The sequence below is a fragment of the Bombus impatiens genome, unplaced genomic scaffold (assembly GCF_000188095.3).
Source record: "Bombus impatiens unplaced genomic scaffold, BIMP_2.2 scf_2222, whole genome shotgun sequence".
Classification (NCBI taxonomy): Eukaryota; Metazoa; Arthropoda; class Insecta; order Hymenoptera; family Apidae; genus Bombus; species Bombus impatiens.
Window position 1 is genome coordinate 2,634,411 of NT_178641.1, and position 27,767 is coordinate 2,662,177.

The window sequence follows — 27,767 nt, forward strand, 5'->3', positions numbered from 1 at the left end:
TCCAGTCGGCAGCTTACACGAATGGCCGACAGAGGGTGCGCCAGTAGCGCCGATAACTCGTACTCACGAAAGGTATACGTCGCGCTGCTGTAAACGTCGATCTCCGCGGATATCTTCACGTGCGTTCTGTGCTATTTATGTGTCGTTGTCTGAGTGTAAAGCATCGAGAGGTGTGCAAGGTGTGGCTAACAGAGATTTACCGGTTTATCGTTCCCGGAAAGAACCAGGCCGAAAGCAGTCGTTGGAACGTGTACTCTCACAGCAGCAGGTAAGAGATTTTCATCGTTTTTCAGTGGTGGTCGTGTAAATAATGTACGCGTGTGCTCGTTTATCATGATCGTGTCGCTCTTTTGGTAATACGTCTCATCTTTCTCGATCAACTCGATTTGTTTTGTTTGACAAGCGCGAAAGATGCGGAGCACGCGTGTCATGTCTCGATTCAAGGCCAGGGAGGACATATTGGCACGTGAACAGAACCCATTAAAAAATAGACCTCCCCGACCGAACGAAATCGCGACGTTTAAATCGACCATAAGTTGCTTTACAAGATCGCGTTAATTAAGTGGCCGTCTCATTCGTCCAGTGCATTCGCCTAGCGAGTTTACGTTTGCGTGTGCTGCGTCACTCGAGCTTGCTTGTTGTTCCTTTTACGTTATATAAGGAACACGCTTTGCACGAATGTGCCACCACCATCTTTGTTGACGTAACGAAGCGCGAAATTTAACTTATTTCTGTCGCCGACGAATACAACGCACACCACGAACACGATCTCCAAATCGTCTAAACTTTGAATATTCTTTGATTTCTCTTGCTTTCTATACATTCGTTCAAAATAGTTTCTGTGGAAGGAGACTATCGAGATAACGAATTAAATGAAATTCTTACATAACGTCTGGTTATAAGTTACATATTCGTATGTATATATTATTCTTTCAACGTTTCAATAAAGCTCGCGTCGCGTTCTTTCACCGAGATGCATAATAAAATTATCAGTCGTCTAATGATCATCTTTAACAATAACCTCGTATTCGCGACACGCTATTACGCTATGAACGTTTTATAATTTAATCTGTCCTGTCCACTCATTTATCCATTCACAGAACATCCGACCATGGCATATTTTCCTCCCGCTGGTCGGTTAATACGCTTTAAGATGTGACTTCCCAAGTAGCATTGTCGAATCACGTTTTCGATACTGATGTAACTCGTTTACCGACCATGAACATATATTTATGTCGTATCAATTAAGATTTCCCATCGATGTGATTTAAACTTTGTTCGGACAAAAGAGATTGCATTTCCAATGGGTCTTTCATCGAGTACCGTCTCGTCTCGAGACCTATTTTACACGATATCTTGTCCGCCTGATAAAACGACACGATCCAAGGCGTTAACAAATGAAGATCACAGGAAAAAACTTGATAAGTACGTTCTTGTTCATTTTTTTATTTTAATTTCATCCTACGACTGTAAAGAATCTGCTGCTAGATGCAAAGGTGGAAACTTTTTCAAAATAACTGGTGGACTAATTTATTAATTATAAACTAATTGTAAACTTTTTATTAAAAATCAAAGGTGTTAAGAATTTTAATATCTTTGGTATTTTATCACTGCTACATATTTAAAATTACGAACAGGATAGAAAAACATATGTGCAGCCTCGAAGCCGAATAGGAAAATAATTTTGATAGCACGAGATTGGATTTCAGAGATGATTTCTTATAAAGGATGGAAAATATGACTTATCGTGTTCTTCGCCTGTACTCTTCAAACATTTTCCCGACTTGTCCTTCTCGTTTTTGTCAGTCTCTCTCATAGTTTTATATCATTGTCCAACCCCCGTGGCAAATTCATGGATATTCCAAATAATTTGTTGGTCGTTCGATGGCCCAAACTGACGATTCGTGCCAGCAGTCATTGGACATGTCCACGAAAATCAGGCAACTATCGTACGATTTCACGACGGTCTCTCGTTACCGTTCCATCCGCAGGTTTCACGTTTAAACTGGCAAGCGATCGTCGCAGGATCGGGATGGCGTGGCAACAAAGACCTTATTCCTTCTGTTCGCGGATCGACGTCGTACAATTGCGTCTAACTCCGACAATCGATCCGACCGTGGCCCAACTTGACAGCAATTTAAAATCGCTTCTCCTCCTGTGAGCCGTACCAAGTGCACCGCCACAAACTATCATTCTCCCACGAGACGTTGTAAATCTTCTTCCGCTTCTTTTACCAGGCGTTATTATGCGGACGCGTTGCTACGTCTAATCATAGAATAAAAGAATAAGTAGTCGAATAAAGCTTGAAACACACGAAACAGACGATTTATCGGAAAAAAAAGAACACCGAAGATATAGAATTCGAAAAAAACATCGATGAAGATGAACCGACGAAAAGTGAAAGCACCATCTTTTCAGGAGAAATGGCGATCTCTTCGCCGAAATGCGCCAAGGGCAGCGAAATGGAAACGACGACAAGAAGTTGGATAGCGAGACCGATTTTAAACCACGACTTCATTGCTGATCTACCTCTTGAGCTTGTCTACGTGGGTTTACTTAAAAGGAAAGAGGACATCTCGATCGCGATTAAGAGTATCTCTTCCGTTCTGCCAGGTTTCCATCATCTGAAACGTTGCTCCTCAAACAAGTTGCTGTTGGCGCCGGTAGACTCTAGAAAATTGTTAGCGGAAACGAAAGACTGCAAGGAATCCAAGGAAGAATTTACTTTGACTCAAGACAAACTGAAAATGATATTAACGGAAAGAGGATTTAACTTATCCTTATTGGAAGATGACTTTCATACAGCGAAAGTGCCAGCGAGAGCAGCCAAAACGAAAGCACAAGCTGCGCGGGCCTCGAGCATTTGGCCTTTGAACTTTCATCCAGATCCTAACATCGAACGACTGGTCGATGGATCGATTTTCACGGAACATCAATTGGTTCTTATAGAGAGGTACATGAACGTTGTGGTAGAGGCAGCCAGATTAGAAGCTGTCGGCGACTCGAATTGTAACGGCAGCGCGATGATCGTTGACCCAGTGGATGGAAGAATCCTTGCGGTCGCAGCCTCGAAAATCGATCGGCATCCAATGTGGCACGCAGCTATGTTGGCCGTAGATCTCGTTGCCAGACTTCAAGGTGGAGGAGCTTGGAAATTCGAGGGAAGATTGGAACAGAAGGGTACCGATGATTCGGAAACTTCTGAATCTTCCGCCAACAGAAACGCAGAAAATAAAATGACCAAGGAAATGAGAATCAAAAGGAAATATGTCGAAGAAGCTCCGCTTTGCTATCCGGAAACGCTATCGAAAATTAGCCTTCCAAAGGAAGAATGTTTGCAATCTACTGAAATTCGACGAGGACGCAGGAATAACGGTTCAACGAAAACGATGGATTTTAGGACAGTCGAGCAGACTGAAGCAGCAGACACGAAAAAATGTGGTCCTTATTTATGTACAGGATACTGGACCTTCTTGTTAAGGGAGCCGTGTCCTCTTTGCGCTATGGCACTCTTGCACTCTAGGGTTTTAAGAATATTCTACGGTGTCCCGAATAGAAATACAGGCGTGTTAGGGTCCAAGACGGTCTTACATGCTGTACCAGGGTTGAATCATCGATATCAAGTTTGGAGTGGCGTTCTGGAACAAGAATGTCGACAAGCGTTGCAAGAAATCGAGCACAGAAATATGAATTGACTCACACGGCGTATTCGTAATGATTAATGGCTATTTTCTAGCAAGCTATGATTCGCGGAACCATTTAACATTGTCGCTCTGTTACAGACATTTTGTACGTTTGAAGAATTAAAAACATTGAAGGAAATCCTGCACGTGTTTCGATACGATCCACCATGTACGATCATGATTTTTGTAACCTTTGGCAATGACGTTGACGAAAGATCTCTATCCTTGGCACTGTCTCGAAGTAAGTTAGTAGAGTCGTGATGCAGTGATATCAATGTACCAACCGGTTTATAATTTCAATCAAAAGCAGACGACGCAGAAGATCTTACACGTGGTTCGGACGTGCGTTCGTCCATTATGAGGCAGATATATGTATGACCTTGGTGTCTTAGTATAATTTGCAGGAACAGAGGTCTCTACTCGTGGTTGATACTAGACTCCTTCGTCTATTCGACGAGTTAATACTTACGTCTGTTATACAATCACATGTTCCTAACCGAACAATCGTAAAAGTCGTTCTTTTTTTTCCAATACATCCGCGTCGCTCGAATTAAACCTGATTAAATATCACGATGATTTCCAGCCGATGAATATAGAAACAACGTTGATGATTTTTTTGCATCTCTTATGTTCAGCTTTTACAGATCGTACGAGCGATAAATTTAGTATTCATAAGTGAACAATTACTTAGAGACAAGAATATTTACCTCGAAAAGCACGATACATGTTCATTGATTAAGACGATTCTGTTTAGCGCATTACGTCATGTTTGAAAAAAAAAAATAAATTATCCACAGCTTCAGGGAACTATTTTAAACTTCAAATCAAAATTATTGAGATAAATTACCACGGTATGCGCATTCCCTTGATCGCTTGCATAAGTGATCCTAGAAAGACGTTGAAAATAATTCCGTCGTCGACGCAAGTCTATTATTTCATATAGAGCGAATAGTTTGCCTGACGAACGAACAATCTTGTTCGTTGAAGGAGCGAAATACACTTCACGGTAGCAAGAGACAAGGTCGCGAAGTAATTCACCGTCGGTGGTCGTTGATCTCGTAGGATCGGTCGAAACGTCGTCATAAGTTCCTCAGAGAGTTCCTTGCCGCAGTCGTGCGGATCACTCGGGCTTGACGTGCTAGTGTCGTTGATACGACGATACTCGTAGTTCTGCGGAGCTTTCCTGCACAAGACACGCACCGTTTAATTTGTGTGGAACCGAGTAGCGCGTATAACAATGACCTCGCGGATTAACTTCAATCAGCGAAACTTCAGACGTCTAACCCCGTTGAGCTGGCCAGCTTTGCTGAACGGATGTACGTGCAAAGATGCGGAGAACAACGTGGAAGACGCTTAGGAGAAAATGATGGTACAGAAAATTAGGAAACATGACGATTCGTTTGTCAGTCGACGAGCAGGATGAGTGGCGCTTCAACGTAACTTGGCTGGCTGCTGTGCTTTCCACGAAAAGCTATCGGTGTGCAAGATTTCGTCGTGTAAATCAGAATTAAGCTAAATAGCGATAAACGAGACACTGTTAGTATATCTTTCGATAAAAGTGAATTTCCTTTCTTTTTCTTTTTTTTTCTTTTTCTTTTTTTTTTTTAATGATTGGAAAATACCGATCTCGTGTGTTCAGCGTATTCGATCGTGTACAGAGTTGACGTTTATGGAAAGTTTCCTAGACGACTCGGCCAACACCTGTTCCGTGGACGTATATTGATTTTGTTGTTTCAGGTTCTACTTCTACGATATTAGTTTATCTCGTCGATTTTCTGGGACGAAGCTTAGCGGCACTCTGAACAACCTGAAAGTTTAAGGATTGCTGGCACAGATCAGTCTGGAAGCTCGTTCGACGTAAAGGAAACACTCTGATAAATCATCTTCGTCTAATTCTACAGAATCTCTATGCAAACACATTTTCGCGTAACTACAAGAAGCTCTAATAACGATTAACAGTTGTTCCACGTTCTTCGTTGCACCGGCTGGCACGTGGCTTTGATAACGTTACCCGGAAGCGCATCGACATCCTCTCGTCACTCGATCAACCTGTGATTGATTTAAGAAAAAAAAGAAAGAGAGAGATACGATTTGCGTTCCTACGATCTCGTTGGAAGTTTCGAAACGAAAACACACTTCGTCCAAAGACAGAGATAACATCTCGTGAAATAATTAATCCACGTGGCAAACAGTCATCTTTTACGACGCAACTGCTCGTCAAATCGATGTAAACGTCGTCATCGTCATCTGAAATAGCAGCGAAACTCGAGAGTCACCGTGGAGAAAGTTTGGCCCGGGATTATTCGATTACAAAAAAGTTGGACGATATTCGCTCGTCAAATAGAAAAAGCAGAATAGGTCAGGTATTAATCGAAATTCGAATTCGCTACGTGACCAAATACGGGACGATTTTACGAGGTAAACCAAGTCACATTTTGCTCATCAGCACTGAGTGGTTCCAATTGACGGTCGGGTCGACCCTCCAGCGTAGACACTATTGGTCAGCCTTTTAATACCGGCGGTCGCGATTGGATCAGATACCCAGATCGTTCTTAGACAGAAGACATCGCTGGAGCATTCGCTTCAAAACTTTTAACGTCGTCAGTGTCGCGCAATTTGCTGTCCGTTGACGTTCGCAAGGGTAGAGATCCGAGAGACATTCGCGCGTTCAGTTTGTTTCAGTCGATTTAAGTCGGTCAACGGGTAGCAGCGAGCCTCATAAAGATAATCAAGCAGAAGAATACGACAGCGGCAATTGTATCAGGAAATTGAGGCATTTGGCCTGCATCGCAACCGATTTCAAAATAAGACTCGTTTATCGCCGATATTATCAGTGGAAATCGGACATCGATATTTTCGAAAAGAAGAACGAGCTAGCCAGACGAGTATAGTTTTGAATTTTGATAACGCGCGATAAACGTATCTCGAACGATATCCGAAGTCTCGTTCGCCAGTTGAATGGCTCAAATTTACTGGCTCTTGCTCTTCGAAAGATCTTGATCGTTAGCATTTATCATCAAGAGATAGCGAAGCGAAACATTCGGAAGAAAGAAAGAGGAGTTAATCCGTAGGGAAGATTCGTGTTCTTAGTATCCAACGAAGAAGACGTTGCGGGGTGAATTGTTGGAAAGAATCGTCCTTGGCCGAGTGGAAAGGACTTTGAGAAAGGTCGAGAAACGAAACACATTCGATTTGGTCTTACGCCACGAAGCCTCGTCTTTTTCTTCCGGATCAAGTTTATCTTTCCGTCGGCATCATGGAACGAAGGATCCTGAAAATGTGGTGACGACGTGATAGGCGAAGGCCTTCGATTATCGAGACACTATCAAGTGGTGTGAGCCATAGTCGTTAGAAAGCAAACCGAAATATATTTTACGTGTCCGGTGACACTCGCTAAGAGCGACGATCGTTTTTAACGTATCAATACGAAACGAATTCTCATTGAAGATAAAACAAAACGAAATTTCTGCCAGAAAAGCAACTCCTGATTTGCGTTCTATTTTATCGAACTGTAGAAAGTGTCGGTCGAACGTACAGTTTGCAATTCGTACAACTTTTCCATATCGAAGAACCGAGGATACGTTGGACGAGAGGAAAAGAAAGAGAGTAGCTAGCAGACTGTCTTTTCGCGAGACTTTAAAATTCTCAAGGAAAATAATAACAAGATGCGTTGCAGCCAAGGTGTGGCGATGGTATTCGAGGACGCGTTCGTCGTCTTTTCGCGGTTTCTGTCCCTCAAGTCGCGGGGTTGCGCACTCTTGGAAACGCACCGGCAACGCGAGACAACTGGCATCAAGAAATTGTACAACAGCTTCTTCGTAATGTTCTAAGGATAGCTCTATCTCGAGGAAGTTCGGCCCTTCATTGACGGTGGTCGAGTGATGCACCGTGCACTTCCGAGATCATTGTCGATCTGGAAGGAAAATACGCGGAGGACGCAGAAAAAAGGAGGACGTTTTGGTGAAACGAAAGAATCCGAAAGATCAAGTGGAACGAGGGAAACGAACCGACGAAAGAACAAAAACTGGGAAACCTATCAGCCGCAGAATGTACGTTAGCGCTTAGAAAAGTCGAGCGACAGAGGTGCCCGAGTCCTTGTTGATCCCAAAAAATTTCAGCGTGGATGATCGTTCATGTTCTAACTAAACTCGGACTTATAGTCTTCTCTTCGAATAATAGGCGACCAAAGCGTTCTCCAAAGAATCTCTGAGCACTCGAACAGTAAGGGCGAATAGAATCGTGATTAGAAAGAAAACAATCGATAAAGGTAGTGTTACCCTGAGAAACAAACCCTGGTAGGAGTGTTTCGAGATTTAGGGTCGTTGGATGGAGCTGGAATTCATCATGGACGGCGGTGCAGATGCTTTGAACGGGACGATATGGTTTCCCAATACACCGTCGCCTCCGTACGAACAGCTGTCCCCGGTTCGTCAGAACAGGTGCGACCCCATCGCCACTCAGCATGTAAGTTTCACGATGTTCCTTATAATAATGGTATCATCTTGTTGGTACTCGCGTTGAACGCGACGCTTCACGACGCTCGTTTTCATTAACTTGGCGAGAGGGCAAAAACGTCCTCCGTATTTCCAACACGCGCGTTAACCATATCAGTCAATTTTTCTTCTTCGTTTTCGTTCATCGCGCTCTCGTTGAACACGCGATAGGGCCGATTCTATTCGCGCAACTAGCAGTTTGAGAATCGCGTCTCGGTCACGTCGTCGTGGCTGTTCGAGCGAAATCCGTGAAGCTCCGCGCGATTCATCCCGTGAACTGACGATGATCAAACGTTTTATAGGCGTCAATGGGATATCACAGTCCACAAAATTCTTTATGGCAGGATAAATACAACTCACCGAAGGATTCCCCGGAGGACAGTGTCCAGATACGTTCGAGCAGCGAATCACCCCAACATCTCAGCCCGTCTTCCGACAATTCCCCCAATTGCCAGCAGAGCAGCCTGAAACGTCGAGCCGGGGAGCCGTTGCCACAAATTACGGAACTCGAGAAGAAACATGCTAGGAGAGATGGTTAGTACATGTACATGAAGTATTCAGTAATCGTGGATTGTATAGCAACTACGAAACTTATCGATTTAAGCATTTAAGAACGCACAATAGGTTAGAGTTCACCGAGCGATCGACTGAGACTGATTAGAAAATTGTGCAACAAGTGGCAAGATAAATAAATTTCTCCGTGTACTCGTATCTCGGAGATGAGTATACGTAGAAAAAAAAATTCGCTCCATAGATTTTCCAAGTAGTTCCTCTATTTTTTGGTGTTCGTTCGAGTCTTTGAATGCACCAGCGTCGTTGCTATCATACAGTTCTCAATATAGACATATCATTCGAAAGGTCGTGTCGAGGACCTCGGATACACAGTCGTAGGCACTGGCGATTCTAAGTTCTTATCCCGCTCAATTCAGTCACGTATCTACGGTGTTAGATGCTTTAAATTATCCGCCACCAAGTACAATTATAAAGTCTATGTACTTAAAGAGAACACCAACGATCCGTGGTTTAGAAAGATTCCATTTGCTATGCAAAAATTGTCGTATAACGTTGCGCTTCACCGAACAAGATTCTGTCATTAGAAGCTGCCGAATTACCAACGTCGCTTCGTAACAGTTCTAGTCAAATTGCGAAACCGAACGTGCTACGTCTTCGTTCAACTTGTGTCCACGAAGGATCCTCGTCTTCTTGTGGCGGAACGTCCAAGTTCGTGGTTGTATATCGGAGCAGATACTGCTTCGGAGAACGTCTCGAAACTGATTCACTAAAAGTGTCGTTCCGCGTTTATTCGACGCCTTTTCGACCACGTGGTCACAGAAACTGTGATAACTCCAGAGTACACAGTGTATCGCTGATTAAGTCCGAGGAAAGAAAGAGGAGAAGCTGATACTAGTTCTCCATCCGAGAGAAACTACGCGAAGGTACATGCGCATCGTTTTTATTTCGGTGGTGTCGCTACAAGTGTGCTAGCTCCGGTTCATCCCCTCGTAGAAAGATAGAATGAAGTGGTGTGAAGTCGACAGCGCCAGGTTGCCATTATTGCATAGTCGACGATATCCTGCCATAAGTTCCAAGAGTCGGCGACGAAACGCAGTCATGGCCCTCCAGGAGACCAAGTCTAGGATTGGCGCCATGCATCATCAGTTTTACATCAATTACGCTAATGCACAAGGTTGTACGCTATACATCGGTGTGATAAAATTAGGGAAAATATGATGTTGCATTTAGAGAAGAACATTGGTCTTGCCACAATAAAATACAGGGTTGTTTTCGTCTGTTTTGCCTGTATATCGTATATTCGTTTATTTCATATTTGTAATTCGTATTTCCAGGATCTGTTGGGAACAATGGTCCTGGACAAGGATGGTCAACCCAAGTGGAGGAGCTGGCAGAACATCTTGCCGCCGATTTCGATGGATCTCTGTCGGCACTTGCGGCCTCCGACCTCGCGACAGCTGTCGCCTCCTATAACATGAGGTAAATAGAATTTTCTTCCTCCGAAGCGGTTTTATCGGAAGAGGTCAGAGTGATAAAAGTGAACTTCGATTAAACGAAGGTGAGTAGTAGAGAAGGAATGGAACAAAGCGTCGTCGTTTCTTTCAAATTAGTTCTACAGTAGGAAACGGCTCGACGATCTTTCTGTATAGTCGTCCACCATGCAGAACTCTATCTTTTTAGTTGAAAAAAGCAGAAGTTACTTGGATCTTTATTAAAGTTCGATCGATGGTCGATCACGAAGAATTTGTTACAATATGAGCGAAGAAGTTTAAAGCCGATAAAGTAGGTTTCCGTGGAGAACCTATGTGCAGTGCACGTTGCAGGAATGGATCGAATCTCGATTAAAACGTAGTCGGTAGTGGGAACTAGAACGTGGAGTCAGAAATCCGGTTAAAACCAGACACAGTTGTCGGTGTTTCGAGGCTTGAACAACCATACGCTGGGAAATCACACCGGCCGCAGATGCTTAGACGCTTTGCGAGTGTCCGCGCGTACAGGCACGTGCGTTTCCGTCCCGAAACCAATTGTAGCAACCTGTCAGAATTTTCGTGTCACGTCAAGTGAAATCAATTGAAGACTTTTCTTCGTTCAACAATTTTCTCCATTTGCGATCTATTCGCCGTTTTTAATTCGCTACTTATTTCACTAAACGTAATTAGAAACGCGTTTTGCAACGAACTCTAGATAATTTTCTTCGTACATGTTTAATTAATAAATTATAGATGACATGTTATAAATTATAGTCACATGTTCGTTCATCAAGGTTCAGCAAGTTTCAAATCACAGTAGGATACTCGAGGAACCGAACTTCCGTACAATCTGCGTGAAAGATAAAATGTAATAACAGGAAGTAGTGGACGAACGAATGATTCAACCATTTGGAACTTTCGATGTTAGATAATACACATTAAACGCACTTACCAACGTTTGTGCGAGAAGCAGCCCAGACGACTCTTAAGAATCAGCTGACAGACCTGCTTTACACGTGGTACCTTCCTCGTTGTCGTTATAACACATCTAGACGATTTTTCGGAGAATCATGAATGAAAACTTGTAGAGAACGGTTATCTTCTGCTGTAAGTCTAAATAGGACTGATCCGTGGAATTGTTCACGAGCGCAGAACCAGCATTTTTTTATTATTTTTCTATCTAGGATATAGTGTAAAAGTATAAGTGACTCTGAACATGGTTTACAGTTTATATAAGATCTATGTCAAAAAGAAAAGTAACTCCTTAACATAATTAAGAAATGTTTAAGAGAAAATAAATTAGTGTAGATAAAGGAACTAAACGGTGTTTGTGGAATCGTTGAATATATACAAAGGAAAGAAATTGAGCTCGAGTTCCGAGAACCGGAAACATGCATCAGTACTTGAAAAGTAGGTGAGTGATTAAAGTAAGATTATTAAATAAAACATTTTTTATTCATTTATTACTCGTGGTCCTGTTTGCTCTGCGGCTTAAGGACGACTTCTTTGTTGTTTCTTACAATCAGTTAAGTCCCCTTATTCCACTGATTTTGTATTCGTCAACAAAAACGATAAGAAGCTTGTTGTGGCCTTGTTTACAGCATCTATAACGTATTAGTAAATTAAATTAAAGTATTAAGCGAGATCAGTAATGTCAAATTTATTTTAGTAATTACACCAAATTTGTTCGACTAATTTGTATTTTCGGTGGTACTTTATCGCGATACTACACTGTGGTTGATATTAATGTCGCTTCATTCGCGAACCGGTACGTTCCGGTTTCGATTGACCTTACTGACTCTTATCATATAGTGATTCTTATCATGGCGGTTCTCAACCTATTCTTTCATCAATTGGTCCGCCTTAATAATTACGGTACATCGCAGAGACGCATCTCCACAATTTACAATTACAACCATTTTGGTTATGTGGTGTAACGCTCGACAACTGTTGATCCATTGCTGATTTTACGATTGCTCCATTAGACGACAAGACGAACGCGAGAAAATCCGATATATGAGAATATCTAAGATCCTTTTTTCCTTTATTCTCATAAAATGTCGTTTATGTAAGCCGCGGTAACTTCTTTCCAGTTCGCGCTGGATCTTGTCTGACGATGAACCTTTTATCTGGAAGTAAATTGCCGAGAGGTACCCGGATATCTTCGTATATACAGATACGAGTGTTTCTGTTTTCACGATAGCTTGCAAAAGGTTGAAGTTAATCGGCGAAGTTTAAACGTCGACGAAAGATCAGGCAATACGAATCGCCTGTGTTTGTAAAAAAAAATGGATCATTATTTTATAACTGATTAGATATTAGCACATAGAACACACATACTAGTGACCGTTCCTTAGCCGCTTGCGTCACGAATTTATAATCAATAAGCGTCGATAGCGAAAACCGGAATCTGTTGGTTATTATCGGACACATCCTCCAATCGTAAACCTAAATCGATTTTAACGGCATTCTGTAGTAGCGAACGTCGCAAAAACCAAGTGTGACAGAGGTCCAAGTCGATTAAGGAAAAAAACTTGCGTGAAGTAAACATAGAAAATTTTAGAAAACATAGAAAAAACATAGAAATTAGATTCCACTTGCGTCTATCCACCTCGGACACTACCGCACTTCGTGTTTAATAATACGCGATTATGTAATTCGCAATATCGTTACAGATCAACCAATGTTAATTTTATGTTAATTTTAATCGTTACTCAACGAAAAATCGTCGGATGGAGATTCAAATCGTAGTCAGTGAATACGCGTGAAAAAGAAAGAAGGAACAGGCGTGTAATCGTTTGAAATTTGTTTGCAGCGAAGCCCTGCTCGCGTTACCATCGTTGACGGTGTTCAAGCAAGAAGCACCATCACCGGAAAATCAGCAAAATTCCAAGTAAGTTGCTTTAGCACGCTGCAAAATCCGCTGAGCGTTTTTGTTCGTGCGTTACACAGGAGGCGTTATCACCTCGTCTGAGCACATTCACGTTCATTTCGTAACCGCATCCTTCGTCTATCGCGGCGAATATTTCTTCCCTTTTCCAGCTACTTTTTCCTCCGCCTATTGACGCGTGATCCGACGATCGTCTCGCGATAAGTCGGTCGTTGGAAACGTCAGTGGCGTTCGATCAGTACGTTGATTAGAAACGGTGGAAACGGTACAAGAGCGGCGACCTTAAAGGAAGAAAACAAAGCCAACAGCGGAATTTGCCGCGAGACTCCCCCGCAGAGTCTCGAGACTGATAGGAGGCATATCGTCACGTTTCTTCGCACAACTATCGAACAAATGGCACGCAGGTCAGACCTTTACTCTTACGAGATTTCTCGATCGTTTTCTCGCCGCGTTACCCCGTCGGTGTCCCGTGCCAGTTCGTCCGACACGATCGTGCGAGAAACGTGATTTCCTTAAGAGCCTGCGTCCGTACGATCTCACGGAATCAATTTCGCGTTTATCTTCGCGACAAAAAGATACATATACGCGCGCAATGTGATCCCTCGAATGTTTTTCAGCGAGATTAAACTTGCAAGTTAGCGCGACTCGTGGAACTTATCGGACACTTTTCTAGATTTTTTTCTAGATATCTTACTCGTTACAAACAACGGACCAAAGAACGTTGATTTTTTTTTTTGGGATATATTTTTGGATGTTCCGACGATTCAAGCAGTATTTATTTTTAACCGAGACTTGGTCTACCGCTGGAGATTCTGACTCGTGCATCGTACTAAATATCATGGACGTGCGCTGCGACGTATCATAGGAGTTGTTTAAGCGAGCAAGCTTTATAGAAGAGAGACAACGACGCTTGGACGAACGTAGATACACATTTGTTAGAAGGGTTAAGAAAGAAAGAAATGGAAACCATAAGAGCGTATTATTGCGAAAGCTGCGCGAGTAATGGATGAATTGTCTGCGTAGAAATTGCCCCTAATTAGGAACTCGGCGTTACGCACAACCCACACCGAGACTAATAGCAGTAAAGTATTTCGACGAACTAGTGAAAACTGTTCGTGACGACCGCGAATTGAGTGTAATTTCATTTCGTACGATACGATCGGTTTCCTCCTGAAACTAGTTTCAACAGCAATGAAAACACCGTCGGATTTAACGCTCTCGCCGTCGGTGTTCTTTAATTTATAGTGAGTGCAGTCTGTATGAAATTAATCGCGAATCGCGTTAATCTCGGAGAAGCGCGACAATTGCTATTAGAAGTACATATACGCACAACCTTACAGGCCTCCGTGTGAACGTAACGAACGTTATAGGAATGCACATAGGATTGATGTTCTTTTCTCGTTCAATGTTTGCTTCAGTTTAAACCACGTGTCACAGAGAACAATTAATTCGGCACCAGCGAACAACTCGAACGGCTCTGTCGAGGCTGACAGTAACAATAATGGGCAGACAGCAGCTAGTCTTCATCAGTTGCTTTACTCCTCGAACGAGGAGTATCCTCCAACATCGTCCTCGGGAAACCACGTTTCATCCTCTCAACAAGGAAACGAACTCAACGAGGACTGCCGGTACGTGGTTGATTTTTACTGCAACTTTCCAATGATATAATGTACAGCGTAGCCGAACATTCTAAGTTAAAATGCTTATAAAATAAAACGCACGAAACGTAGTGTGATTTTCACGCTATCGCGGATACGAAAGTCACGCGATTATATAGTAAGAGTTAAGAATTTTATTGACTAACGGGAGAGTAACGTTTCTTATAGTTTCCAATACGTGCTTGCGGCTGCCACGAGCATTGCGACGAAAGTCAACGAAGAGACGCTCACCTACCTGAATCAGGGTCAATCGTACGAGATCAAATTGAAGAAATTGGGCGATCTGTCGGCATATCGCGGGAAGATTTTGAAGGTACTTGGTCACTCATTACGGGTTCCCTAGAATAGATCAGGAGATCGTCTATGTTTGGGTAGCAACATCTTAAAAAACGTATTAGTCTCTCAAAACGAAATCAAACGAGCTCATACTGGTTGCAGTATGATGGTTGCGATGATTTCTTGTCTGTCGTTGGCGACAGGAATCATGTAATACGAAGACAAAATTTAGCAATTATTATCATTATTATCATCATCGTGTCACCGATATATTATTAATACATCTCCCTTGTTCTTCACGCGTAACAACCCAAATGAGCTCATAAAGGTCCTGGACGTTCGAAAGATGTGAGTCACCCAAACGGTGCTACAACGTCTCTGAAGGGACATCCAACGTTTTTGTTTCAGTCGACAATACGCATTTGCTTCCACGAGAGGAGACTTCAGTACACTGAACGGGAACAGATGCTCGCATGGCAACGCGCAAGACCCGGTGAAAGATTGCTCGAGGTCGATGTTCCCCTTAGTTATGGGATGGTAGACGTTTGTCAACCGTCTCCGTCCAATAATAGCGTGGAATTCATGTGGGACCCCACCAAGGAAGTCGGCGTTTATATAAAGGTGCAGGAAAGAGATTTGCAAATAAAAAAAGAAGATCGACCGCAATTACAGCTAATTATCTATTCTCCTTTGTTTCAAAACGTTGCTCTTTCCATCAAATGATGACCCTTTTGCGGTTCATCAAATTTTTGCGCCTCGTTACGTGTACTTTCAACCGAGAAAAAGACTTTTAACGTTTTAAGAAAATGGAAAATCTTAGTGTATATTAATGTACAGTTTTCTAAAATCTTTGTATAGTTGAAAAGGAAATTCGCGTGGTAGTATGAAACTCGTTTACCAAAGGGTGCGTGAAACCAACCCTGAAACTAAAATGGTATTCGATTGTTGCACCTTAGGTGAACTGTATTAGCACTGAATTCACGCCCAAGAAACATGGTGGGGAAAAAGGCGTGCCATTTCGGATCCAAGTGGAAACGCGACTACCGGGAGGCCCTCGTTTGCACGCTGCATCTTGCCAGGTAAAGGTCTTCAAGTTGAAAGGTGCTGATCGCAAACATAAGCAAGATCGGGACAAGATACTGCGACGGCCGGCACACGAGCAGGACAAGTACCAGCCAAGCTACGACTGCACGGTTCTGTCCGACGTAAGTCGTCATTTCATGCTTCTCTCTGGCAAAGAATAAACCAGGTTGGATGCTGTTTGATTACAGATTCCCCTAGACTCGTTATCGCCATCCAATTTGGTCACACAAAATGGAGGGAGCCCCTATGCGTCAACAGAGGCAGTGTAAGTGCAAACATTAATCTTGTTTTCATTTCATTCCTCCTGCGATCTGCGACGTAATCACGATGACTTTCTGTACAATTTTTTTCGTAGATACGCATGAATAAGTGTGAACCGCCATGTTCGATTTTCTTTTTATTTTGTTTGACCCCTAGCGTCTGTCGCTACTGTATGTTAGGATCGATGTTTGTTGACAGACATTTTTTCTCCTTGATCTTTACACAAGAGGCTACCAGTTTACATCGACACAACAAATCATATCACCGTCTTTTTCCCTGTAGTAATATGTACCTGTTGCTGCTTAGCTTTTTCCGGGTTACACGTTTATTTCATATCGTTGTAAAATGTGATTACACAACGTGTCGGTGAATGTATGTTGCCATGTAAATTAACCGGCTCGTTCTGGATATTACGAGTTTCTGTTATTTCGCCTAATTAAACAACAATTTGCATCGACCGACCTACTCTGTCGAAACTAAACAAAGCGTGACGCGATCTTATTAGTACCGTCGTTCTTTCAGAAAAATGAAATAAAAAATCGCAGGCATTTTTCATGCGAACGACGTTCGATAATGCGACATTAATTCTGCAATGCATCAAAGTCCGCGCGCTCTCAATGTCACTACTTTTTACGATAACGATGATTAAACGTAAATACGAGTATCGAGGAATTCCGTCGTACGATTGCCATTTTTCCTCCATCGTCGCTCTATTCATAGCTATCACGATAACGGAAAGACAAAGAATATCGTGTCGTTCGTGTTATTGAGCGGAAGCAAGAGGGCCAGGTGTTGTTTCATGGTCGTTCTTGACATTCGAGTCGGGAAAGTCAGAAACGACAGAAAAATCCATAAAGGTCGCGTACGTAAAAGACGATCGAGGAAGAAAATCGCGAGTAGAACGATCCTCTCGAGAGAAAGACCGATGCACAGCCACGTTGCATGATGCAGCTGGTTTGCTTGCAATGCAGAAATGCAGCGCTGCGTTGCCGTTTCTCTTGGAACGAGCGTGGGATCGAAGGTAGGGGGATTGATGATGAATCGGAGGTGGAGGAGGTAAAAGTAGTTCGCAAAGTGGTGGCTGAAAGCGTGGCGATGGTAATGGCAATGGACGATAGGAGGCTTGGGATAAGGTGGTGGAAGAGGAGGTGCCAGCACGGGAGTCGCGAAACTGGCTCGAACTGGCACAAGCCGGCATCTGGTAGAGCCGACAACGATGCTCCGAGTAATAGAGAGAGACAACCTCGACGACAAATAAATTCAGAACGCTACACGATACACGCATCGCCGCGCAGCCGCTTCGGTTCTCCGTTTATCCATCAGCCTCTTTCGTCGGAATCGTTTGGTCTTTTCGCGATATACCGCTCGTGAGCCGCTCGTTCCTCTGCTTATTCCGTCGTTCTCTCCCACCTTCTTTTTACTTTTTTTTTTTTTGCTGCGTCGCGATACTACGCCGGGAACGGGACACGTTGTTGGTGGACGAGAAGATAATCGACAAAAACGGAACCCAGTGAGAATCGCAGACATGATCTACCGCTGAGAACGCTTGTTTATAAATAAAACGGTGATCGGTGACTATCTTTTCGTGTGATTCGCTACGTTCCACTGCGACGTACTATAGCTGGCTGATCCTACTGCGAGGCGATCGCTGGTCGCGATTATCCCGGCGAGTAATCGATACACACTCGTTATTGCTCGTTTCTGCGGACCATTTTTACTCGCTGGTTGGCAGAAGCGGACGTGATCGAAGGTTTTCTCTTTAAGCACGAAAGGGGAACGAAACGCGGCAACGGAAGCGTGATACACGTTCAACGTTCAAAGAGTATTCGATTTCGCGTGGACTGGTCAGTGTCGTAGCGGTAATCCTCGGCCAGAGGTCGAGTGCACCATGCACGGGAATAAGTGCTACGATTTCTACCTTGTGAAATAATTTAACAACCGGTGAGATCTTGGTTTTCCGTTCGTTCCGGCGCACGGGTCTACGTCCTTCGACGAATAAAGCACCGGCAAGATACCACACGGATTACTGCATCGACCGTGAATTTAAAAATAAATTGTACACGGAACAGAGAGCTGTCCACGCTTCCTGGCGGAGATCGTGAGCATCGATCGCGAACTGAATCACGTCGATCGAGAACTGATATCGCGTATCGACGCGTAGTAAAACGAACGTCGAAGAGGGAAAATAAAGGGAAACAGGAGGACAGACGCGATCGAAAGCGGACGTGTGATGTCCGAGGGATCGCGACGACGATAATTTTTGCGTAAAGAGGAAGTTCGTGGCTCGCATGCGTCACACACTGTGATTCGGCTACTTTTCTACGTAACCATAGCGCAACAACGAGCAAAGAACACTCCAGATTGGCGAAATATTATTGATCGGGCATCGAATCGAGAGTGAAGCCGCTACACGCCGTTGGAATGCCCTCGTCCGGTGTAGAATTTCGTTTTCCAGCTAATCGTCCGGAATCGTCTCGCGCGTCGAGTATCCTCGATCTCGAATCGTTACGCGTCGACGATCAGAGCGTGGTTGTGCGTGAGATCCTGGCCAGTCAGGTGCTCCTGTCACGCCAGGATCACTTCCTTAGATGACGAGCAGCCTGGCCGCCGAAAAGCTGATGCCAGGGCGGTTCGATTCAGCCTTGAACTGACATACACCTACGTTTCCACGTGAAACTTCCTTTCGAAACCGCGTTAACGCGGAATCTTGTATCTTCGATACAACTCGTCTCATCGCGAGCACGAAGACCAAAGATATCGATAACAGCAAATCGGATGTTGACTCACGATAAACGTTAGAAGGCCGTTTTAAAAAATCAACGAACGAGGAACTTGGTTAAATCACGTAACGCAATCGGGGAAAAATAAGAAGCAGAATTTTCGCTTACCCTCGCGATTAGAAGCCATTTGTCGTGTAGAGAGGATATAGCTTGCCCGATGGCAATTTCATTTCTATAACAGTGGACAAGGAACAGGAAGAATCGAATAGGAATACGAACAATCGCTTAAAGATGCGGCCGAACGATTTGCCGGTTGATCGGTGAACGAGAGAGGTCTTCGAGAAGTTGCCTGTCACGTAATCGATTACACATTTCGATCAGAACGAACGCAGGTGGCTGCCGATTTAGTTGGTAGTTTCTGGAATTATTCGCGACTTACCTAGCTCGGGAAAGAAGAAGAGGAGATATAGTAGAGGTCGCTGGAACCTTCGAGAGATGAAGGAGAGAAAGGAGGAGAGACAATAGGAGTACACAGCCATCATCGAGAGAGAGGATCGCGTTATTTTTTTGAAATTTCGCGTGACTGCGAGCAAAGTCGAAACTAGAGATATCCGGTTCGCAGCAGAGTCGCGTACCAATAGCGATCAGATTCCTACCGATCGTATCCGACCTCAGCCTTCTCCAATCGAGACTTTCGAACGATCGATCGGACCTCAGTTGCGAATAAGGCTTAAAGCTGCCTACGTTTCAAACAAATCTTATCGATAACCGAGAGACTGACGTAACTGTAAACCGTTCTCGAGAAATCGAGGCAACAGACGACGACAACGACGACGACGACGACGATAATAAAAATGTATTTGTCAAAGGACGAACGCTGTCCGAGGCTGAACCAGCAGGAAGCGATCGATTAACATTGAAATTTATACGAATGGGCGAAGAAAGAATCGGAAATTGGTCGAGCGTTCGCGTATTCAGATTGCATATATTCATGAAAGAGCGAATGAAAAGTCGAAAGAAATCTGTGAAGGGAACGGCGAATCTTTTCACGAGAATATATGCTTGAAGGAAATTCTTTTTGGGAACGTTGATAGAATCGAAAAAGCGAGTAGTCGAGATGACAAAGAGCTGTCCCAGTTGGAAGTTGAAGAGTTGCTGGGCAATCAGATCGACGGAGAAATTTCGCGGAAATGCCTCGGCTTACCTCCTGGAGCATGAAGTAACGGTCAGCGGTGGTCCTCTGCAAGTGGAAGTTGTGGCTAAGTTTATTCATTCTATTTCGGAATCCAGAACGAGAAGAGGTAATCTCATGCGCGGTGGATTAGTCAGCCTGACGATAAGAAAAGGCAGGAACAACAAAAGAATCGACGGGAAGGGGATTTCCAGGCTGATTTTTCGCTTGAAGAGGCGCGCCATGTAAGGATGTCGTTACACGATTACGAGAATATTAGCGTTGAGAAAAACGGACGAAGAAATTTCGTTGGTTCGCGTGTGTCTGGACGTTATTCTTGCGTGCTTATGTAACTCGCCAATAAATTAGATGATCTTAAGGTCGGGAATTAAGTTACATTATTTATACTTTAGCGCGTTTCGAGTAGAAAACGCTCATTATAAATAATAGATGTACTTCTTCGAACACTGGCACAGCCGAATGACTTAATATTCATACAGTAGCGATAGGTTGCGGTGTCAATTATTACCGTGTTCGCTTTCATTGTGCTTAATGTCGTTAATTCACGTTCTACGCGGACAGCAATCTTCCATAGCGTCTACTTTGTCACCAGTTGCCTTGATCAATGCAAAAATATTCGAGTATTTAAACCGAGGATATCTGTTCGGATTTTACGTTCGATTAAAATAAACGTAGGAGAATAATATTTCATCGAATTGAAAGAGATAACTGTTATTCTTGCAGATCACCCCAAACCCGCTCTATAAGTGGCAATACATCTCCGGTGGTAGCGCCTTTGGCACTTTCGGTTTCCAATCCGGGTATCGTACCTCTAGTTCCTGCCTCTGATGCTGTAAAGGAAAATGTGGGAACAGCACCGGCTCTACCATCGCCTGCGGCAATTTTGCCAGACCAGTCCTGTATCGAAGCTGAAGTTAGTTTACGGAAAATCAGCTGGAAACAATATCAATGAAAATCTTAAGCTTTTGCACTGGGAATGTCAGTTATGCGGATACGATTTTTTCCATATCGCGTATGAGACGATACACGAACTTTGTATTCGCGTGATCAATTCATGTAAACGCTATAGACAAACACGGACATAAGAAATAAGATATGAAACGTGTAAATGATACGATAATGATACTTAATGGTCTTAGATACTCGGTGGTTATCTTGATTTTTTCAATAAAAGTTCGTGAAAGATTTTTTTCAAGAAGAAAGTTTATCGTTAGAGTATGCAGCGTGATTCGGAAATTACAGTTTCTTTCTCGGTAAACAGAAATAAAATAATTGTAAACCTTTCTGGCTTTTCGTTACTCAGTTGATGGATAGACACGTTAAAATGCATTCCGAGTGCAAACGATTAGGGTCTCGGTCCTTTGAGAACGTAAATTAGTAAATTTTGTCTCGCGTTACTCGGAGGAGTCCGCTTAGAAGAACAAAAACAATATTCAGTTTAAATATTACGGTAAACTGGAACTCGTAAAAATACAATTTGTCTGATTATATAGGCACCATCGTGTTTGGCTCAATTGTCACCAGACGCAAACGCGGCACAGACAACCACGTGGCTTCGCGCTAGTCGTTTCAATGCATTCGAGTCCACGTTCGCGAGCTTCTCTGCTTCGGATATCTTGCGACTCTCTAGAGACGACTTAATCCAAATTTGTGGCCTGGCTGATGGGATTCGATTGTTCAATGCGCTGCACTCGAAAGCGCCAACCCCGAAACTTACCCTCTATTTCTCGTTGGAAGACAACGGTTCGCTTTGGAGAGTTGCTTACTTGGACAGTCTGACCAGCAGTGCCTTGATAAACAAGCTACTGAACACCTTAAGTCTACCCCACGATCGACTACATTCTGTACTCTTTCTTGGTCCCCAAGGTATCCATGTAATAGTCACCGATGAATTGGTAGCAAACATGAAGGACGAAAGCATGTACTTCGTTGAAACTATCAAAGGTAAAGATGGGAAGAAGGGAAGGATGACTTTGAAATTGAAAGAGACAACTCCGATATTTAAGTTGTATTTATTGGGGTAGAAAGAAAGGAATAAGTTTCATATTCGAATGTAGGAAAGATTATTAGGAATTCCCTTCAATTTCTAGTCTAATCTAGACGATAAAGAAAATAATTCAACATTGTGTTAATAGATAATTTTTGTGTTGCAGATAACACGAGCGAACGCTACAAGCTGCTTCTAAAGCCTTCATCGCGTTCCTAAAGGATACAACCAATGATAAATTAATTACGAAATTACTCAATGGATCTCTCGCGTGTTCTAAATTTGCCAAATGTGTCTGTGATTCGATAACAAATTTACTACGTAGTAGGGCTTAAAAACAACGTACTTTTTCCGGTTTAAATTATGACGATGGATTTTATGAAGGAATATTTTTTGATTATTTATTGGCGAATATAGAAGGTGGTAAATTGATTAATCGTTAATTAATCTTTTTATCTTTGGCGGCTATTTTGTGCAAGTAGATAGAAAAGAACAAATAGGAACTTGCTAACAGATAGACGAGGAGATATAAGCAAACTCTACACGCAATACTCACTAGAAGGTTCCGCTGTAACTATATTTCAGAAGCAGTTGTTGCTTCCAGAGATAAACAAGTTTTCAGCATTACAAAAAATACATATATGTGTCAAATTATATATTTTATATGTATTACTTTACAGGAAAATTTCAATTATCGTAAAAGTAATATACAGGTGTCTCAGATAATTCTTTTCTCTTCTTAGAATTTAAGTAAATTACTTAGTTTGAAAATTTATTTAGAGAAGACGTAAGTGGCGGTGGTTACTGCAATTACTCAATTCTTGTGCCACGACATGCAAATTTAGTATGCGAATATTGTTATTGTTATGACTATTCATCAGCGTCGAATGAATTGTTATTCCAATTTACACATTTTACCTACAACGTTAATGAACGATGTCGCCGATGAATATGATCTCTATGTACACAAAGCGTAATATTTTTTTATTGTCATTAATTATTACGATATCGAATAGCCACGACGCCTAAGAGGACGTAGAACGCATCACTCCTAACGGAACTACTTTGCCAAGGCAAAGGAGCAAGAATAGAGAACCAAACCAAAGTTTCTATTCTTCGATATTAAAAGAATGTCTTTAGAAAAGATATAAGTGCCTTATTTTTTCTTTTTTGTTTATAGCAAAGTGTTAGGATTTATTTAATTAGAGTTTGACAATTAAGGGTAATAATGATTGCTTTGCCACGGAAAATCATGTTCACACTATATCGCAGTACAAATTAGAGGAAGATCAATTTTTCCCTAAACATCTTTGTAAATCATGGACAACATACCAAGTATTATAATTTACTACCAAATGTTAAATCGTAAGTTAGGAATCTTGCAAAGAATCAATTCCAGAATTAATGATAAATACGAATTCCTGAATGGATGTCAATATTTACGATATGGCTATTAACATCGTTTTTCTATATTTTATGTACAATCGAATGTACCTTTAATATGTGAATTGAACCAGTAATGCATCTCATTGCTCAATACAACGTAAAAACGCGTGTCGTTTACATCACTCTAATGAGCCGCGTAACAATTGTTAGAATCGTGTTAGCAAATGGGGCAAAACTATCGTTGTATATTTTAATTTAGGTAATGTGCGAAATGAAATTACAAGGATAGGAACTTGAACTTCCACTGTAATAAATGGAAGTGTATTATTCGGTTGCATGCTATATACATATTTCGATAGAAATTTCGGCGAATATGATGTATGTCACAGAACGGCACAATAAATATCCTTTGTTGCCAAAATATATCGTCCCCTAATAAATGGGCTTCAGTTTTTATTCATAAATATATTCTTTTATTTAGCAAAATAGAGTAAGTCGTGAAATGTAAATTGTCTTTCATCGTACATAAAATACGATAAATAGATCCGCAAAACGATGCAACGTACATATTGCTGCAATTCGTTATACGTTGCACATTCATATTTCTCTCGCCGCATTCCATAATGCCATGCCCCCATTAACATCGTTCGCGTTACTTCTTTTTCTTCATCTGTTTATTCTTCTTTTTTTCTTCCCGCTTCGACTCCCTCTCCGACAAGCACTTGAATAATTTGTAGACAAAGAACACTAAAATCATAAAAGTACAGATAAAACGATAACATTATCAAGTACAAAATAGAACGAGTCCTATTTAAAACATATCAATCTCGTTTATACGATTCTCTATAAATACTAAACGGTTTATAAAAACGACATACCAAGAATGAAAACTATAAATAGCACAGCGAAAATAAAAATAGTGTACGGCTGAGAATAAAACAATGTATAATACAGTGAATATAAGCTCGAACTACTTTGCAGTTTTTTTTCAAACATTTCGACTACTTCATCCATAAATTGTTGCTTTCCTTCACTGTCCAAATCTTGATATCGCTGAAATATGCTGGACAACTTTTCCTTGGCATGGTCCGGGAGGAGATTTGAAAATTTGTCCTGTATATCGTCGGTCAATATACCCTTCTCTCGCAACGAATCCAAAACTTTATCCATATTCCGTACACCGTTAAAGCAAAAGTCACAGAATTTTTTTTCTAGCTACGAGAACCTAGCCGATAAACCGCTAATTCTGTTAGCGGGTGAGGATACGATTGATCAAATAATTGTTCACGGGCAGTGGTGAAGTGGTCGATTAGATAACAGGTAGCACATTAAACTGAGCCGTGGCCGTACACGATGCAGAAATGACGATTTAGCGGCTTTTGTTATGCAATGCAGCTGATAAAACAAAAATATTTACCGAATCAACACCAGTCTGTTGAAAGTAGTCAGAGGAAAAGGAAAACAATAACCAATCTATAACACCCTACCATCGATAATTGGAAAAAAATTGTCTGACTTTCACATCCAATAAAACTAAGTTTCAGAAGCTCAAATCAAGAAAATATTTACCAAAAATGAGAGCAACTACACTCAACAAAGATAAAAGGACCATAGTTTGCATAGTGAGATCATTGCCAGGCATCGGTTGGCTGCCAAGTTGTGGAGAATCATCACTTTCTTGGATAGTTTTCAACAAATCCTCCCTGAGTTTCGATTTCTCCTCATCTGACAAGCCGGTCATCGAATCGAGCATCCCCAGGAGTTGCTCCGTCGTTGGGAGTTTTTCTTCGAAGTTAGAGCCCACTTCCGGAGGAAGTACGGCTTCTTTGGAACCTGCTTCCGGTGCAACACTCGCTGCATTGTCCGAATTTGCTAGTGCAACAGCCAAAAGGCCACTTGCAAGTATCATCCACATCCTAATTAGAAACATTATTTGGTTATATTGGTGGATATCTATGATCATTTCAAGATGTGTACGTTTTCCTCACAGATTAGATAATGACATTTTTACACGACACCGAAGATTAATAGAAAAGACCGATAATCATCAAATGCTCGTCCATTTGGAAAATTTAAAATCGTTATTTAGAAATAAACGCAGCAAGTACCATTGTCTTTGTTTTCCAATTCGATTAACAGGTCCGTTATATTGAAAGATTGTTAGCGAGTTATTAGTGATAATGTTCGAACTGTAATTCATTAGCGTACCTGGAAGGATTTTTCGTTTCAATGAAAAACTATAAGAATATGAGGACACCCTTGGTCACCACGATTACGTACTTGATGAAACGTTTTATATGAAAAAATGGAGGAGATCTTCGGAGAACTGGGCGCTCCTCAAAAAGATGATCGTTTTACTGAAAAGATCGCTCGTGCTTGGCGGGAACATGAACGATGATCAAATATGTGACCAACGATTGGTTAAATCCAAAGAGGATCTGTATGTTAGTTATCTTATTGGTAGTCATATGGACGTCAGGCCAACGTGGCCACTTCCAACGTGTTAGTTGTGAAGCCACGAAATGCTACTTAACCTCGCCTAAATGACCTTGCAATGTAGATTAAAACACGTTTAGGCTGACGTATTGCGTTTCTTATACTGAACTAACAATAATATCAGATATTGCATTGTTGGTGGGGATACAAAGTCATAATTATCAACGATGACATATGTATTTCGCGAGATGTACTCGTGAAAATTATTTTTATCTTAGAAAATGAACCGCATTCGTGCATTAACCCTTTATGTGATTAGCAAAATTGAACAAACAGTTTCCAAGAAGTCTAACTTCCCTTTCTATTAATTGATTAAGGGAGTTATTCTAAGACAAGGAAATAAAAGCTAAATAATAACTGTTTATTTCAAGCAAATAAGAAAGATTAAATTTCGTACAGAATATTTAATTTTAACACATTATACAAAGTATCGGTTACAACATATGTACGTATTCATATTTTGAAGCATGGAATACATAATTCAACGTCAACGAAATTCTTACAATAAAATCATGTAAGTATTTCATATTCGTTTTTTACTGATATCTCTTTTGGATTGTTTTCTTCTCAATCATAGGAATTTTTTTAATGAAATGTTTTTATTTTATTAGCTTCAACGATCTATGTTAAATTAGATGACTACAATCGTATACATGTTCCTGTGATAGTAAAACCAAATATATCATGAAATCATGTGCCGATATACAACCCCGTGACTGTCACGAGCTAAGCAATATGCGTACATCACGCGAGGTCGATGCCATATCGAATTGTTCACTTAAGGGGTTAAGACAATTATAAGTTTGAAGTATCTGAATCAATGAAATTGTATGTCTACTATGTCGTAACTTGTCGCGTCACACTAGGCTAGTTCATAAATCTGAATCACGTGCGACAGCTGTAGGTGTTTGACCTATGTATGCAACAGGATTCCGGCTTGTTGGCTTTAATGGATTCTCTTTATCGAAAAATTTGTAACTGTCTGTAACTTTACTATAATATATTTTATATAATAAGGCAGTAAAAACAGCCATATGATTTGAAAAAGCCGTAATTTCTGCAGCGTAGGACACCGCGCTTTTTTAGAAATGTATCTTACCGGCGAGACCAATCACTAAAATTGCAGGTGTTATGAAGACGATATCGCTGAATCCATGTTCGATTGGGTTGTCGAAACCATTGCTAAGGTCCACCATTTCGGGAAATCACAAATTTTCGATAAATTTTAAGAACAGATATGTACTGAAACAGGTCTCCGTTTAACGCCACCTAGAAACAGTCTGACGTTATTTTAAGGTTAAGAAATTGATCAGCTAACGGTATATTTTTTATGATTCTTTCTTTAGGAAAGAGTATGGTATTCTTTGTCTTTATTCTATTGTCAATTTATCGAACGATATTCATATTACATTCACTGTTACTTATACATACGTTAATAACATATATCGATATTTAAATCCAGCGTCGGAGAATCAATCTTTATTATTTCATTTATTATATCTATTACGGTAAAAGTAATGTCTCTTTAATAGAGGTAAATAGTTGATTCGTAAATGGATCGCTATTAAAAATGCTTAATTTAAGTAAAAACTGTACAAATTGCAAGTAAGATGCACTTACGATTGTTTTATCATATGTATATCTTTCTATCACAAGCCTT

At 41.5% G+C, this 27,767-nt stretch overlaps 3 protein-coding genes and 1 long non-coding RNA gene across 12 annotated transcripts; 3 read left to right on the forward strand and 1 right to left on the reverse strand.

The window, feature by feature from the left end:
• Positions 1 to 32: 32 nt before the first annotated feature.
• Positions 33 to 24,034, forward strand: LOC100749819 (transcription factor CP2-like protein 1). Of its 6 annotated transcripts, none has more exons than XM_012393095.3 (13): positions 33 to 268; positions 5,421 to 8,147; positions 8,479 to 8,710; positions 10,024 to 10,168; positions 12,974 to 13,051; positions 14,467 to 14,676; positions 14,875 to 15,019; positions 15,367 to 15,603; positions 15,939 to 16,187; positions 16,254 to 16,330; positions 20,962 to 21,151; positions 21,732 to 22,182; positions 22,392 to 24,034. In XM_012393095.3, the coding sequence occupies exons 2-13, from the start codon at positions 8,010 to 8,012 to the stop codon at positions 22,442 to 22,444; spliced, it is 2,205 nt and encodes a 734-aa protein (XP_012248518.1). In that variant the 5' UTR covers positions 33 to 268; positions 5,421 to 8,009; the 3' UTR covers positions 22,445 to 24,034. The 6 variants fall into 6 exon arrangements, with proteins under 6 accessions (XP_012248518.1, XP_012248520.1, XP_012248521.1 ...); XM_012393097.3 differs by having other exon boundaries at positions 15,391 to 15,603; XM_012393098.3 differs by having other exon boundaries at positions 8,521 to 8,710.
• LOC105681811 (probable inactive tRNA-specific adenosine deaminase-like protein 3) lies at positions 2,424 to 3,695 on the forward strand. Its single transcript, XM_033324333.1, has one exon. It carries the CDS (start codon positions 2,424 to 2,426, stop codon positions 3,693 to 3,695), a length of 1,272 nt encoding a protein of 423 aa, XP_033180224.1.
• Positions 10,175 to 12,637, forward strand: LOC117152467. Its single transcript, XR_004462857.1, has 2 exons — positions 10,175 to 11,265; positions 11,343 to 12,637. It is a non-coding gene; the product is annotated as an uncharacterized LOC117152467 (long non-coding RNA).
• Positions 23,408 to 27,389, reverse strand: LOC100740074. Of its 4 annotated transcripts, none has more exons than XM_012393102.3 (3): positions 27,207 to 27,389; positions 25,181 to 25,527; positions 23,408 to 24,358 (listed from the first exon to the last, which is right to left on the reverse strand). In XM_012393102.3, exons 2-3 carry the CDS (start codon positions 25,524 to 25,526, stop codon positions 24,264 to 24,266), a joined length of 441 nt encoding a protein of 146 aa, XP_012248525.1. In that variant the 5' UTR covers position 25,527; positions 27,207 to 27,389; the 3' UTR covers positions 23,408 to 24,263. The 4 variants fall into 4 exon arrangements, with proteins under 4 accessions (XP_012248525.1, XP_012248524.1, XP_003494438.1 ...); XM_012393101.3 differs by lacking the exon at positions 27,207 to 27,389 and adding an exon at positions 25,892 to 26,413; XM_003494390.4 differs by lacking the exon at positions 27,207 to 27,389 and adding an exon at positions 25,820 to 26,409.
• Between the last annotated feature and the right edge of the window lie 378 nt (positions 27,390 to 27,767).

Coding starts and splice junctions, on each gene's coding strand:
- LOC105681811 (XM_033324333.1), top strand. CDS start 2,424: ATGGCGATCTCTTCGCCGAAATGCGCCAAGGGCAGCGAAATGGAAACG.
- LOC100749819 (XM_012393095.3), top strand. CDS start 8,010: ATGGAGCTGGAATTCATCATGGACGGCGGTGCAGATGCTTTGAACGGG. Junction 10,169..12,973: donor GTCGCCTCCTATAACATGAG/GTAAATAGAATT, acceptor ATTTGTTTGCAG/CGAAGCCCTGCTCGCGTTAC. Junction 13,052..14,466: donor GAAAATCAGCAAAATTCCAA/GTAAGTTGCTTT, acceptor TGTTTGCTTCAG/TTTAAACCACGTGTCACAGA.
- LOC100740074 (XM_012393102.3), bottom strand. CDS start 25,526: ATGTGGATGATACTTGCAAGTGGCCTTTTGGCTGTTGCACTAGCAAAT. Junction 24,359..25,180: donor TGTAGTTGCTCTCATTTTTG/GTAAATATTTTC, acceptor TTATGATTTTAG/TGTTCTTTGTCTACAAATTA.